The 14,459-nt window shown below is 34.5% G+C and overlaps 2 protein-coding genes and 1 long non-coding RNA gene across 4 annotated transcripts; all 3 read right to left on the minus strand.

Annotated features, from left to right (window-relative positions):
- Positions 1 to 282: 282 nt before the first annotated feature.
- LOC145017750 (uncharacterized) lies at positions 283 to 2,424 on the minus strand. Its single transcript, XR_013666649.1, has 3 exons — positions 1,966 to 2,424; positions 990 to 1,881; positions 283 to 911 (listed from the first exon to the last, which is right to left on the minus strand). It is a non-coding gene; the product is annotated as an uncharacterized LOC145017750 (long non-coding RNA).
- Positions 2,425 to 6,625: 4,201 nt separating this feature from the next.
- Positions 6,626 to 10,672, minus strand: LOC145018122 (embryogenesis-associated protein EMB8-like). 2 transcript variants are annotated; one of them, XM_078976038.1, is made up of 14 exons: positions 10,363 to 10,672; positions 9,930 to 10,019; positions 9,647 to 9,708; positions 9,431 to 9,528; positions 9,260 to 9,349; positions 8,990 to 9,112; positions 8,704 to 8,781; positions 8,488 to 8,573; positions 8,329 to 8,377; positions 8,047 to 8,103; positions 7,830 to 7,960; positions 7,456 to 7,539; positions 7,267 to 7,333; positions 6,626 to 6,938 (listed from the first exon to the last, which is right to left on the minus strand). In XM_078976038.1, exons 1-13 carry the CDS (start codon positions 10,611 to 10,613, stop codon positions 7,267 to 7,269), a joined length of 1,266 nt encoding a protein of 421 aa, XP_078832164.1. In that variant the 5' UTR covers positions 10,614 to 10,672; the 3' UTR covers positions 6,626 to 6,938. The 2 variants fall into 2 exon arrangements, with proteins under 2 accessions (XP_078832164.1, XP_078832163.1); XM_078976037.1 differs by lacking the exon at positions 6,626 to 6,938 and adding an exon at positions 7,084 to 7,172.
- A 413-nt stretch (positions 10,673 to 11,085) lies between these two features.
- LOC145018430 (putative sodium/metabolite cotransporter BASS1, chloroplastic) lies at positions 11,086 to 14,187 on the minus strand. Its single transcript, XM_078976325.1, has 7 exons — positions 13,669 to 14,187; positions 12,942 to 13,082; positions 12,697 to 12,852; positions 12,458 to 12,579; positions 12,205 to 12,366; positions 11,922 to 11,982; positions 11,086 to 11,556 (listed from the first exon to the last, which is right to left on the minus strand). The coding sequence occupies exons 1-7, from the start codon at positions 14,110 to 14,112 to the stop codon at positions 11,380 to 11,382; spliced, it is 1,263 nt and encodes a 420-aa protein (XP_078832451.1). The 5' UTR covers positions 14,113 to 14,187; the 3' UTR covers positions 11,086 to 11,379.
- Positions 14,188 to 14,459: the final 272 nt, after the last annotated feature.

Below are 14,459 nucleotides of genomic sequence, written 5' to 3' on the forward strand. Positions count from 1 at the left end.
TATAATATAATCAAACACGTTTAATAAACAATGGAATCAATAATGATTGGAATCATTTATGACTGGAATCATGCATGACTAGAATCAAGTATGATTGGAATCATGCATGACCGGAATCAATTATGGCAGGAATCAAACATGGTTGGAATTCCAGTTAACTTAACATTGTAATCAATCACAACATTAACATACACAATAGAATCAAATCAAACACAACATAAACATACACAAGTTAATCAACTTAAAGATGCATTAACCATGTTTATCATAAAACATGTAATATTAACCAAAAGTTTGTACAAAACATAATCAAGGGGCCCAAAGCCTATACTTTATATGGCTATCAACAAAAGGGTCTATTTAACAAAAGGGGCTATCAACGGTTGCCCAAAGCCAAAAGTTTGTACATGTTCTTCACAAAAGGATGGGTTAGAAACACCCTAATCTAGACTAAGTGGGTTAGATGAACTCATCCCCTTCCCATTTTTGACAACCACCAATTTCTTCAATTGTATTTTTGTTATCCTCTCTGAAGTCTTCCTCTTTCTTAGTTTTTGCCTCCTGCCCATGTCCTCCACAACCATGCCCTCCTGATCCATACCTTCTTGTTCCATGCCTTCCTCACCTATGCCATTCTCATTGATTCCCTCCTGATCCAACCCTTATGCACCCATTCCATTTTGATTCATGCCCTCTTGATCCATACCTTCTTGTTCCATGCCCTCCTCATCTATGCCCTCTATACCTATATCCTCTTCAATGATTCCCTCTGGATCCATACCATCCTGATTCATAATCTCCAAACCTTCATGTTACTCACCTAGGCCCTCCTGATCCATACCTTCTTGTTCCAAATCCTCTTCATTCTCAGTCGAAGTTTCTACAGTGAATTGGCTAGGAAATTCAAAACCCTGCAACAAGCATATCAATATATGGTTATGTTTAGGCATACTAAACACAATAAACTAAAATTATTTTCTAAACCGTACCTGTGATATATTAAGCTCCACAGGTACATGTTTTAGACCCTCAAATTCATATAATTCTTCCTCATTGATTCCAAGACAGACCAAAATCTCTTGTGTAGTGTAATTGGAATGTCTCATGAAATCAATATCACTCTTTACATCCACTCTTATTTCATCATCAACTTCAGGACTCTACACATCTCTTGCCTCTTCATTATCATGCTCAACAATAGGAGTCACCACATTTTCTTCATCAAGATTAGAAGTTCCCTCACCAAATTTTGTATTCCCTCTACCTTTCTTGCCTCTTCCTCCAGATCCCCTACCACCACCTCTCTTCCTTCTTCTACCAGATCCAGTACCCCCACCTCTATCACCTCTTCTAGATCTTGTCCAGTTAGTCAAATCAGGATCCAATTTGGGTCTACCCATTTTCTTTTTAGGTTTTGGCATAGGTACAACCTTTGGATTTTTGCAAGAAGCTTTATTATGTCCCTTTTGAAGACAATTCTTGCATTGTACAGTTTTTCCCTTGTTATACACTTAGGGGTACTTGTCTTCATGCTCAGATACATGTCTCCTTCTTTTGACACTAGGTCATCCTGGCATCCTCCTAGTTGTAGGTGGAAGGGTCTTGGTATAGCCAGTTTCTTCCCACAAGTTACTTTCATTGACTGGAAGTATGTTAGACTAATATGTAGCCATGTAATTACTCTTGCTGAACTAAGTGCTAATGAATTCCTTTGGATCTTGTTTAGTGTATAAGACTGTTACTTGTACATGCACACAAGGTATCCCTGTTGTATCCCATAGTCTGCAGCTGCTGTAATGGTGTTCCAAATCAACTTCATAACTTTGAAAGTCATTCCTAATGTCATATGAATTAACACCACTTGGCACTACATACCAAGTCCTGCAAATATAAACATTTATCTTATTATAAATGTAATAACAGTCAATTAAAAAGCTACATTCATATATGAAATACAAAATATACCTTATATCCTCAGCAAATTCCTCCGTCTTTAGAAGTGTTGCTTCACACACACCACTTTGTAATTTATGTGCTTCCTCTCTTAAGTTGTAGAACCTTTCCATCATGTAGAGTCTTATTTCTTCAAGCATAGCCAAAAGAGGCTTCTTTCTAGCATCTACAATGACTGCATTAAAACACTCAGCTATCTTATTCTCTATAGACTCACATGCCAAACCATTACCAAAAAATACATTGCACCATGTATGAGGTTCTCTAGCCATAAGATGATCATATGCACCTTCACTTAAGGTCTTGATCCTACGTTTATCTTGAAATCACCTTCTGTTGTAGATTTTGCAGTTGCCCAAAACATGTTTCTGAACTGTATCCCATTATACACTTTCCTAAAATTGGCATAAATATGCCTAATACATTATATGTGCTCTACATGGGGTAGAATATCCTTTGTTGCTTCAACAAGACCCTAGGAAATGAAAAAATATATTAGTAACTGTTATTAAAAACTATAATAGATTATATAAATTAAATGAACATGTCATTACCTTGCGTTGATCACTAATGACACATAATCCCCTGCCAACATCCAATGAAAGATCTTCACTAACTAGTTCCAAGAACCATGTCCAATTAACCTTGTTTTCAACCTCCACAACAGCCTATGCTATAGGGTAAATTTGATTATTTGCATCTCTGCCTATTGCAGTTAGTAACTCACCCTTGCATTTTCCCTTTAAAAAACACCCATCCAACCGTATAACCCTACGACATCCTATCTTCCACCCATCTTTGATTGCTTTAAAGCACACATATATTCTATGAAAAGTTGTAGTCTGATCAGGGTTAATATTAACAGAAATCCTAACTTTGCTACCTAGATTGGACCTCATCAGTTCATGTCCATAATCCCACACTCTTGCATAATGGTTACTCAAATTGCCATCAATTAAGGACAGTGCTCAACACCTTGATCTATAACATTTTGACCATGACACCTTGAAATGAAATTTACTTTGAATTATTGCCTGTATTTCCTTGCATTTTAACCTTGGTTTCCTTACTAGTTCTTTCACAAACTGCTTTGCTAACCAAGTTGGATTCATAATCCTTGAACTACTAAAATTCCTAACACATGTATGCCTATCATTCATCTTTTTCACCTGGAATGATTTTTCAGTACTCATCCATGAAGCACGAACCATAAAAGGGCATTTTTCTGGATCACTAGCACACACAGCCACTAGTCTAACACTATCACACTTCTTGAAACAAATTTTATAGCCCTTATAGATGGAATAATTTGGTAAACATAATTTCAGTTCTTATCTAGATTCATACCTTTCTCCAATAACCAGTTTCATCACATTCCATTTGACCTTTGGATTATGAATGGAGTATATGATTTCATCTTCATCACTAGATTCGTCAGTGTTTTCCTCATCATCTAGTTCCACACGAGCAGTTTCTCCTTCACCTTCCACTGGTTCATCATCACTGTCTTCACAAAGAACATTAAGGAATTCATCTTTGCATCTTGAAACTGATTTGGTTTTTACAAAATCATCAACTTGAACGTCGATTATGTCAGGCTTAAATACTTCATCCATCGCCAAAGGACACGAGCAGAATCGATCGATCGATTTGTTGGGAATAAAGGAGACGAGAAAATGAGGTTTTCAAAGAAGACCCAAATTTAATGAGGTCAACGATACAGTCACGACTAAGATGTCATGAAGACTTCTTTAACCGGGAAAATGAGGGTCATCGGATGATAAGGACTAAATTGTCTAGTTTATCCGGTCTATTGGGCTTTTTAAATCAAAAAAAAATTAGGACTTTTTTGAAACTTTTGCCAAAATATAGGGACTTTACTGTAGTTATCCCAAAAATGAAGTGTTTGGTTTGCATTTTACAACAAAAGTATCGATTTATTATTGAACTTGTTTAGATGATGGTTAAATTAAATAGTCTAATATCAAATTCAAAAAAATTGTAAATATTAAATATAGAGTAAATTACATGAAGGGTTATTATTAGCCCAACAATATTTAGTATATTGGTTTAAAAGGCTCATCGTTACCTTTTTTTGCCTCTTAGGGGTACGAACTTGTGTTTTACCATTTTAAAAGGTACATTTACCTACTTTAGGAGGTAACCATGCCTTGTCATCTGCCAACGAAATTGGTAAGTTAACACAGACTCGCTACCGAGTTGACGCCACATGTGCAGTGATGAATGGCCGTCATTTATTTCCACCAACACCCACAAACAACATGTTTCATCACCATGATACCACTGCTTTTTATGATCAGATCAAGAATAAATTGAAGTTGGACTTCAATAAGGATCAATTGGTTGAAAAGCTACGGAGATTGAAGAAGAAGTACCAGGATGTTCTTAATAAGATCAGTTCCAACAAAGAATATGTCTTCAAGATTGCCCATGATCAAATCACGTTCGAGATATCATGTATGATATGGAGCTCCGAAGTTGCTCTTATATCCACCCCTGAAACTGCAGATGTTGCCAGATTCGAAGACGAATAACCCAATAACCTTAAACCTTACCCAAATCCTAACCTAAACCTTACTCTTAGCATGAACAAGCAAAATGGTAACGTCGTTGCACATCCACATCCACATCCCAATAGTTTAGAGAAGAAAATTCCTCGATCAAGAAAGCGATCAAGGTCTAGTGGAGTCAAAATCAAGGTAAAAATCATTAAGATTTGCTATTTGAGGTATCATGATCATTTGAGGTTGTTATTTCTGGAAGTGATGTCCAATGCTTATGATCTTCCAATATGAATGTTTAACTTCATAAGTAATCACATTTTATGATATTAAATGGAGCTTAAGTATGTCATAATCATATTATATGCGATATAAAACATTTGGTATGTTTAATGAAGTGTTGGGAACAAAAGCACTAAAGTACAAGACCTTTAGTGGGTAAAATCCATGTTTTTGGTTATTTGTACACTTACACAATCATGTAATTTGCAAAGCAATACTACACAACCCGTTTAGCGGAATGTGGCAAAATTGAAAATGACATAACTTTTGCATATGGACTCCAAATCAGGTCTGGTGTTTGCCATGTTCTTTTAATAATGTGAGGAATATTTCTAGAGGATATACTAAAATTTTCAATAATTAAATTTTATTACGTACTTAATTTAGTAGTTGTTAGTATAAGGTCTTCGATTTTCGTCCTTGAGAGGTTTCTGTAAAGAAAGATTAGATGCAAACGATGTAGTTGAGGCTCGAGTTGGACTCAATTCCCTTAAAGAGATTCGCCGTCTGTTCCCAAGGTACAACAACCTAAACAGTATTGTGTACTGCCGGAGATAACCACTTGCCTGAAAAAATGGCCGGAAGCAGAAATGCAGAGAAGGAAGAAGAAGAGTAGTAAATTCATTCGTATGTCTGAATGAGAAGGCAATGGTCTTCTTTGTGAAACGGAAAGAAATCACTAATTGACTGAGCGTTTAATGGCAATAAATGTCATTAATTACGCAATTAATGCATCCGTTAAAAATTCAAAAATAGGGACCAAAACTGTCAAGTTTAGCAAAAACGAGGGTAGCGCGCGCCCGAGTTTTCGGAGCTGCATTCGTGTCCACAGGTCGCGCCCATGCACGAGTTCAGTGATTTTGGTTTACGGAACCAAGATTTGCACCCCTCCTGCGCGCAGGTAGGAATTGTAGCATAACCATAGACACAAGCTTGTAGGCCTTCCATGCAATGAAGCTTATAAACATTGTTGAGTTTGGTCTTTCTACCAATGTGGGACTCATTCCCACATTCCTCTCTTTTGCTAAACTTATTCTCAAATACCCATCTTTGAGTATCGATATCTCATTCACTTATACTCTATTTTGGACATATAATATATCGTTTCGAAGCCCTCATGGAGGAGAACACAAACCCACTTAGAGTTCGTTATATGTACAACGTATGTATATATTTATATATGTCCAAAGTTAGTAAAAAATATAAATATTTTTACTAAATTTCCAACAGTAGTTAAGTGATGAATATAACCTATTGTATGTTTTATGTTCAGGTTATTTGTTTCTCTCCACTTTTATTTGGCAAACCCTACTAAGATTACACGAACAATCTAATACTTGTATGATCCTATAGGGTAACACCAATAACAGGTTGTCCGTTTCTCACCACTTTCATTTGAAATATCCTACTAATGCTCATAAGTTTGAATATTTTTCCAACTTTTCTTCCCACTTTTAGGGCTCTTCAACTAAAGAGCCAAGGATTTTGGTTGGAGCTATTTGCACTTCATCTAGAGCACTCACACTTATGAAGGAAGATAAAAGAAGAAATATAGAAAAGTTAAAGCGAAGAGAGTTGAGGTTCATATTGGACACAATTCGTCAATTCCCCCTTTAACATATTTGTCGCATGTGTTTGTTTCCAAGTGTACAATAGTCAGAACAGTATGAAATGCCGAAAAGTCATGGAAGCAGGAACTTGTTTGTCAAACTTCTAAATGTCCTAGGCTACTTTATATCATTGTTGATATGTGTGTGTTGCTAACATGTATAGCTTTCAATTTATAGCAGTCGTCACCATTAATTTAGAATTTATTTTCTCATGAACCCATATTAAACAAATTTATATCAAGAACTAACGATACACTTGATGGTGGAAATCAATATGGGTCATAGTTGCAATACGAAATACGAACTTTAGCACAAACAAGTGGGTGAATTTCAACACAAGGATGTTTTTAGTTGCTAGTGTAATTTGGGTGGTTCAATACAGATTTTATAGCGTTACTTTCTATACAAATTTAGCTTCCCGTCTATGTGGGACAACTCATTCCCCCCACTTTTAAGTTCCAACTTCTTTTCCAAATACATCACTTTGAGAGTTGATATCTTATTCACATTAGCTCGGATTTTTGACATATAATATATCATACGAAGCTCACATTAAGAAGAAAGTATTTCCCTGTAAATTTTCATAAGTTGACCACAAATATTTATATTTACACGTGTCGTGTCCAAAGTCGGTGAAAAATCATAATATTCTAAAGAAAAAAAATCATCTTTTCCCAATAGATTTCACTCATGTAACCAACAATGAAAGCCCGAAATTAGGCAGATTGAATTTCTTGAACTAAATCCCAAAATTATTGATCAGTTGCAAACCAAAGGTAGCAAAAACAATCTGAACTTTATGAAACTAACCCATGCATCAAATGAAGTATTTAATCAAAACAAGCATTATGATTGTTTGAAAATTAAGAGGAAAGGTTATTAAGGGTTATCATATGTACCTAGTGTTTGCTCGTTGAGGAGGTTGCATGCAGATGAGAGAGGTATTCTTCAACAACCCTTATCCACCTGTAAAAGAAATAACTCAACTCATAAGTGAGTGTTGATAACATTTTTGTATCAATGTGAATGATTCATACACATATCCGCATACGAACCATTTTCCAAAAAAATGAGAAGAAAACTTTTACCACAAGCTTTTTCCCGGCATTCCTTCAAAAAATGCAATATGTCCTCCATGTTGTGTGGTAGCAAGAACAATATTTTTATTTCTCCTGATAAGAATAGACATCAATGACAAAAGTGCCCAGTCCCATCCAGTTCAGTCCTGTCCCCATGTAGGACTATCTAATGAGGATGAGAAGGGCATTTACGTCTTTTTCATATACGATAGATCAAGAGCAAGTCCTTTTCCCACCTTTTTGGGTACAACAAAAAACTGTAATTTTCTCTCATTGACATCAGTCCCAGTTGATGATAATGAAGGCTTTCATTTTATTTTTAAGTGTGAGTATTTTGGATGTTGTGATTTTTTAGAATAAGGAAAAAATGTACGTGTTCATACCGACACTCATCCCAAGGAATGGCTTCATGACTGCAGACAGGATCATCTATGGAATTGACACATAGAAGTGGAACCGATACTTTGCTGACCAAACGTGCACTGCTAGCCCATCTATAAAATTCATCAACTGCCTGAAAGAATTAATGACACGCTATCATTGGTTAATGAGTGCAAAAAGAAAAGAAAGATGCAGAATTTTTTTTATATAAAATATTACCTCAAAATTTCCTGCAATTCGAGAAGAGTGATTACTAAAGTCTCGAATTGAACGTGACTGCAAGAGACATCAGCAATTAATTGAGTAGAATTTTCAAAGTACATGTTGTATATGAAGAAATGAAAGTAGAATACTATAATAAACAAATGAATGGATGTATGTATGTTGCTATTTATTGCATTTAACTCTAGATGTCTCGTCTTTCTTTAATTTTTGTGTAGCTCCTCAATTTACCTTTTTTTTTCACAAAATACAGTGTAAAGATATCAACAAACGGATTACCTTTTCAATTCCTTCCCAATCTGAAAGGCGAGCATAAACTTCTTGGTGTCTACAACAAACTCAAAATTACTTAATCAAGGAAGAAAGAAAATAGATGATCAAGACAAGAATTACATAGTCAAAGTTTAGGTTATGAAAAGAATCAAAGAGAACACATACAATTTGGCAGTGCTTTTCAAGGAATTCCCTAAAACTCTATTGTAGAACCTCTGCATAAATGCACGATTGAAGAATCTATCACCAATCTGCCAAAAAAAAGGGAATTATACTTGTACGAAATAGTAATATCAAATGTGAATTTTTTTCCTCCAATACATACAACTGAAGTTGGATATTTCTTTAAAATGATATTCATCAAAAGTTCAAAACACTAACCAAAAGATCCCAAGGATTACTGATAGATGCTGCCCCAGCAAGAGGTACATTAACCCCTTGTTCACCAAGATATTTTACCTACAAGATCAATCATTATTAATCAAAACCTTAAAGTGGTCATATGAAAAATTTAGAAAGCATCTTTACATATTGAAAGCTTACAAAAAGATGGAGAAGAAATGTTTAACAGTTTGATACTTTAGGGAACTTGGCAATAATTTGCTCATTATACTTATTGACAAATCAAATTATGGGTTATCTTTCTTATTCTAGATTAAAGTTGTACCAAAATATTGGCACCCATGCTAGTTCCAACAGCATATAGGAGAGTTTCAGGTTGTTTGGAATGAAGATGATTCACTACTTCGCCTAAATCATCCGACCTTCCTGCATGATGGAAGCATTCAGACTGCAGAAGTGAGCAATTAACAAACTTGTTAGTTGTATGGACACTCATAAATCCCAAAACAATAAAAATAATACTGCTTATACATTGAGGACAAAAAACATGCTCTAGGACATGAAATTTAGATTACTTGATATAGTAAAAGCTTACAGTGAGTGGAACCCCTCCTAGCCCTCGATAGTTGCTTACAACAACATTCCATCCATGTTTTGCCATGTTGTATGCAATCTCCTTAATATACTGAAATACAAGTTACAACATACTGACATGAAAAGTTATAAAAAGCATTGAAGAACTTCTTCATAAGATCAAAAAACTCACAGGGGAAGCAGAATCACTAGTTAAGCCAGGAATCACTATCACAAGAGGAATGACAGCATCTGTATTGGTTCCATGAACTTGAAGGTTCGTTTCTGAAACTATAGAGTCAAACAGAATAGATTCTTGTAAACTTTTTTGAACCATTGCATCCAACAATTAGCACCATGATCACTCCAAAAAGTTTATTACATCATCATCATAATGATATTATTTTACCATCAGAGTTCATCAACCAATCCAATGCTATTGTTCCACCATCAGAAGTGCGAAATATCTCTCTGGAAATGGAAAAACATTTATTAGGTTTAATAAGAGGAAATTGGTTGACCATATTTGCCACACAATATATCACTACCTAATTAAACTATTAGTGACGTAAGGGAATGGTTTGTTATCATTGATATGTGTGGATTGAGAGCCACAGTACTAATTTCATGAATCATTTATTCCAAATGAGCTTCAAAGTTCAAAGTATAAGAAGGTGAATAAAGATTTTTACCTTTTGTAGCTGAAACTAGGAATCTTGACCAAAACATTTAGCAAAATAGTCTGAAGATGCGGACTAGAAAGCCATGGAGTAGCAAAGTATCTGCACCAGTGAACAGTCAATGGTGGAATATTAAGAATCAGTCATAAACGTGCATTTTACTTAGTCAGAGCACTGCCACTGTGTGATTAGTTACTAGTAAAAACTTTTCACCTAATCCTAAATTTTTCTTTCGTCTGAAAATACCTCCGCGTTCCAAAATCAGAAGCAATGTTAAATTCGTAATCTATTGCTGAGTTCTGCTTTTTTTTAACGAGGTGAATCCATCAGGAAAACATCGTATTATACAGGAGCTTTTTCTTTTTTGAATAAAAAACACAACTTATAGTCAGGAAAATCTCAGGTCGAATTCGAACAGTTTATAAGAAGAAGAAAAAGAATGAACCTTCCATGAAGCAGATGACACTTGGATACGACTTCTCTGTACAAATCGGATGAAGAATGGAACGTCAGAGATACAGAATCACCTCCAAACCCTCCGAAAATGTCATGTACGATATGAATCTCGAGTAGATTGTATACAAAAACAACCAAAACGAAAAACGCTACTAAGAGGTAGTGAGAGATAGGTATGAGCGCTAGGCTTCTGAGCAACAGTGTGTAAGGTGATACGGGGTCTCCGGCGATTGTCTCCATTTCCGGTCACCCTATGAACGTTGGTTGACCGGGAAATGGGAGGGAACTGGGAAGGTGGAAGCAAGTCAGTTAGGTGGTGTTTGGTTTCCTAACAAAGTTTATATAGTTATGATTATTTTATTTTTTAAAAAAATAAATGAATAAAATATATTAAAGTACATAAATGTTTGTATTTTTGTACTATATGTGATCAATATTTATATATCTTTTAAATTATTTATAATCTTACAAAAAAAATGTCTGTTGTGTTGTGAAAAGAAATTTAAATTTTCTTGTAACAGTTTAGTTTGTCATGTTTTTGAAAAGAAATTTAAATATTTCTTTAATAATATTAAATATAATAAAAGTTGATTATAAATAATAAACTTTATAACGAAACATCAAATTGGATTGGGTAGTATATACAATAGGCAAAGCATAACTACAGTGGAATCATGTTTAGTTATACATCAGCGTCCAAAATAAGAAACGATTGTTCCCATAACCTAAAATTATATATTTTGATTTATGAATAAAACATTATTGCATATTTCATAAATAATATGCGATCCTCCAAACAACTTGACCCCACCCCTTGACTTCATCCAAATACAGTCAAGCTCTTTACAAGCTCAATAAAACAAGAATTGAAGTCTTTGTACACAGTCTTTTACTTACATTTCCAAAAAGAACTGTAATAATGACCCTTTTGATCACAAACGACTAACCCTACAAATTGCTAATAAGCATTCAAAAAAGAAAAAATAAAATCACAAAAACAGCAAGATCAATCTTTGGAGCTAGATTCTGAATCAGAAGGATCAACAAATCTCCAAAAGAAACCCAAGCTGCTACCCATTATATTCATTACCACAGCAGAAACTGCTGGTGGTAATGCAACCATAGGCGAGCTGAAATGTGATGCTGCTAACACCACGCCCAATGATGAATTCTGCATTCCAACCTGCAACAAAAAAGTTGGCAAAAACATTATTTAGCGACTCATGGCACAAGGGTGGTAAAATAGTCTTTTCACTTTCACCTCTCTAGTCTCAACACATGTAATTCTTAAGGGTAGTTTCGGGAAATCGCAGAAGGTTACATATCATATCATCACGGGAAAGAACAATATCCTAGATAGGCAAAGGGGACATTTGAATGTTGCAAAGTAACTACAGCAACATGAAGAATTAGAAGAAGATAATTTAGGGATCGTTATGTAATTTTACATTTATTTTAATAATTAGTTTTTTCCTAAAGTAATTTTACATGTATTAAGGATAACGAATCATAACAAATATTTGACCTATTAAAACCTTCAAAAATTACCTCAATGGATACAGCACGTCTTTCTCTCTCTTTAAATCCCACTAGAGTTGCTACTACATACCTACAAATAGACACTCGACTCATCAAACACACCACAACCACAAATTTCAATTAATTATTAAAAAAAAAAAAAAATTAAAGCGAGTTAATGGAGAAAGTCAGGTAAGTCCTAACTTTTTATAAAAGATTTCCTCATTTATATTCCCTTTCATTTTCTCAAATACTTTTTGCACATATCATATATTCAAACAAAAGTTCTGGAAAAAGTGCAAGTCTTACTTACCCTACAAAGAAGCCTGCAAAATGAAGTAAGAGCACCGAAAGCACAACCATTCCCATTTCACTTGACAAAAAGGATCGAGCATAAAGAAGGGGAGAGGTTTCATGTGATAATGATGTCAGAACCATTGATGATTTCAGACGACCGATGTTTTCAGATAATACACTATGAGTGTGAAAAGAAAACAAAATATAATCATTACATTTATTAAATGTACGCATGTTGTAAGCAAAATAAAATAAATAAATAAAGATACCTGCAAGCCAGTAGTGATGAGGTCAAGACAGCTAGTAGTGGTGCAAAAGGGAGTGCAGTTTTCACTGCCTTTGGAAAGGTACTCTGCAAATAAGACCCCACAAGAACAGGTGCAACTACAACCTATAGAGTAAATCATGGAGCTTGTTTTACTAAAATGGTGAAAGTACAAGTGTTTCTCTGTATTTCACCCTATAAATTTTGAGATCAACATGAATATACGAAGAATTGTAAGCTAACCTGCATTGTGCTGATTGAAAGTTTGACAGCATCAACATGAACATAAGTTCCAGCCAAAACCATTGTCAGAAGAGGAGTAAGAAGCACAGCTCCAAGAGTGCTGCATACTGTCATTACTATAGACAATGGTACGTCTCCTTGAGCAATCAAGGTCACCTGTAACACTATTACACATGAAGATAAATGAACGTGTTTTTTTATAAACAAAAAATAATAATTTTAAAATTATTAATCCAAACATTTACCACATTAGAGGCAGTGCCTCCGGGACAACAAGAAAGCAATATTAAACCAACTGAAAGAGATGGTGAGAGCCCCAACAATCTGCTTATTATGAATCCAAAAGCTGGCATAATTGTGTACTGAGAAGCACATCCAAAGAGTATCTACAAATTACCAAACTACCCATGTCACTTAATTGCTAGAACAAAGGACTAAAATGTTGTATAATATCATAAAAATCGACAAACCGCATGGGTTGAATCTTGAGACAAAGTTTGAACACCTTTTATATTTTTTAAGATATACTTAAAAGTCTAAAAAGAAAGCATACCCAAATACCCAATTACATAAATTGCCTTATAGTCCGTTCATTCCATAAAAATATAATGAACTTCGACTATTTAAGTTTATCCTCAAATGTTTCAAATCTAAAGATTGACACAAATGTGACAACGTTATATTCCAAATAACCTTAACGATTTCTAAGTCGAGCTCAAAAAGTGCAAAAAAAGCATGCACAGCTATATAAATCGCATTATAATTCTTCCATTCCACAAAAGAGACAAACTTTGACTGTTAAAGGTCATCATGTTGACTTCCAATTCAGAACTTGTTATGAACTTTATTGCAAAATTAGCATCAATGGTCTCCTCGAATTACTAGAAGAACCCACATTAATTTTGAAATTAGAAAACAGTCAAAATGATCCAAGAAGCCTAATTAACATTTCAAGATTCCAAGAGAACTTACAGAAAGAGGCCTTTCCTTGAACAGATTGACCAAATCTTTGAACTCCAAAGTGAGACCCATAGCAAGCATAATAAACCCAAGTGAAAAGCTATAAGAATTTGGAGCTCTTTCTACAAACCATGAAAAAGTTGAAGGCTTTAAACACGCAACAACACCTCCTACTGTCACATACACAGGATACAAGCTTGCTAAAGTCGACAACACAGTTTCCCAACAGTTGTTTGCTGGAGAAAGAGTTACAGGAGATAATTCTCCAGGATTTGTTTGACATGATCGGATCCTACAGATTCTTGATCTTGAAAGATGTTGTTTAGGGTTTTGAAAGATGGGAATTGTGGATTTGATTGTAATGTTGGATCTTAAAAGAGGGATTTTGATTCTTGAATGATGAAGTTGTTGGTTATGGAGTGTGAGAGGAGAGAAGCAAAGAGAAAGTGGCATCATTGTGTCTTTTCTTGTGTAGATTTGTGACTTGTGATCGTAGAGGCCGTCGTGTTTGACTATGACTTTGAATGCTACAAAAACTTGTTGGTTGATAATAAGCTCCCACTTAAGCTAATTTATAACTACTAATATTAATAGAATTAAATTAAACCTAATTTATTATAATATAATAAATGAATGTTTTTTTTTTTTTTTTACCACGTGTTAAGTTTTAATTAGTTTTGATATTTGTCATTTTGTGATAATTTTTAAATAAACAATATGGTTTTTTGCAAATTTTGAAATTAAAAAGCCACAATAATCTTATACTTATAGATATAAATTATTAAATATAATAAATATTATAA

The sequence above is a fragment of the Lactuca saligna genome, chromosome 9 (genome assembly GCF_052625555.1).
Source record: "Lactuca saligna cultivar CGN05327 chromosome 9, ASM5262555v1, whole genome shotgun sequence".
In the NCBI taxonomy this organism is placed as follows: Eukaryota; Viridiplantae; Streptophyta; class Magnoliopsida; order Asterales; family Asteraceae; genus Lactuca; species Lactuca saligna.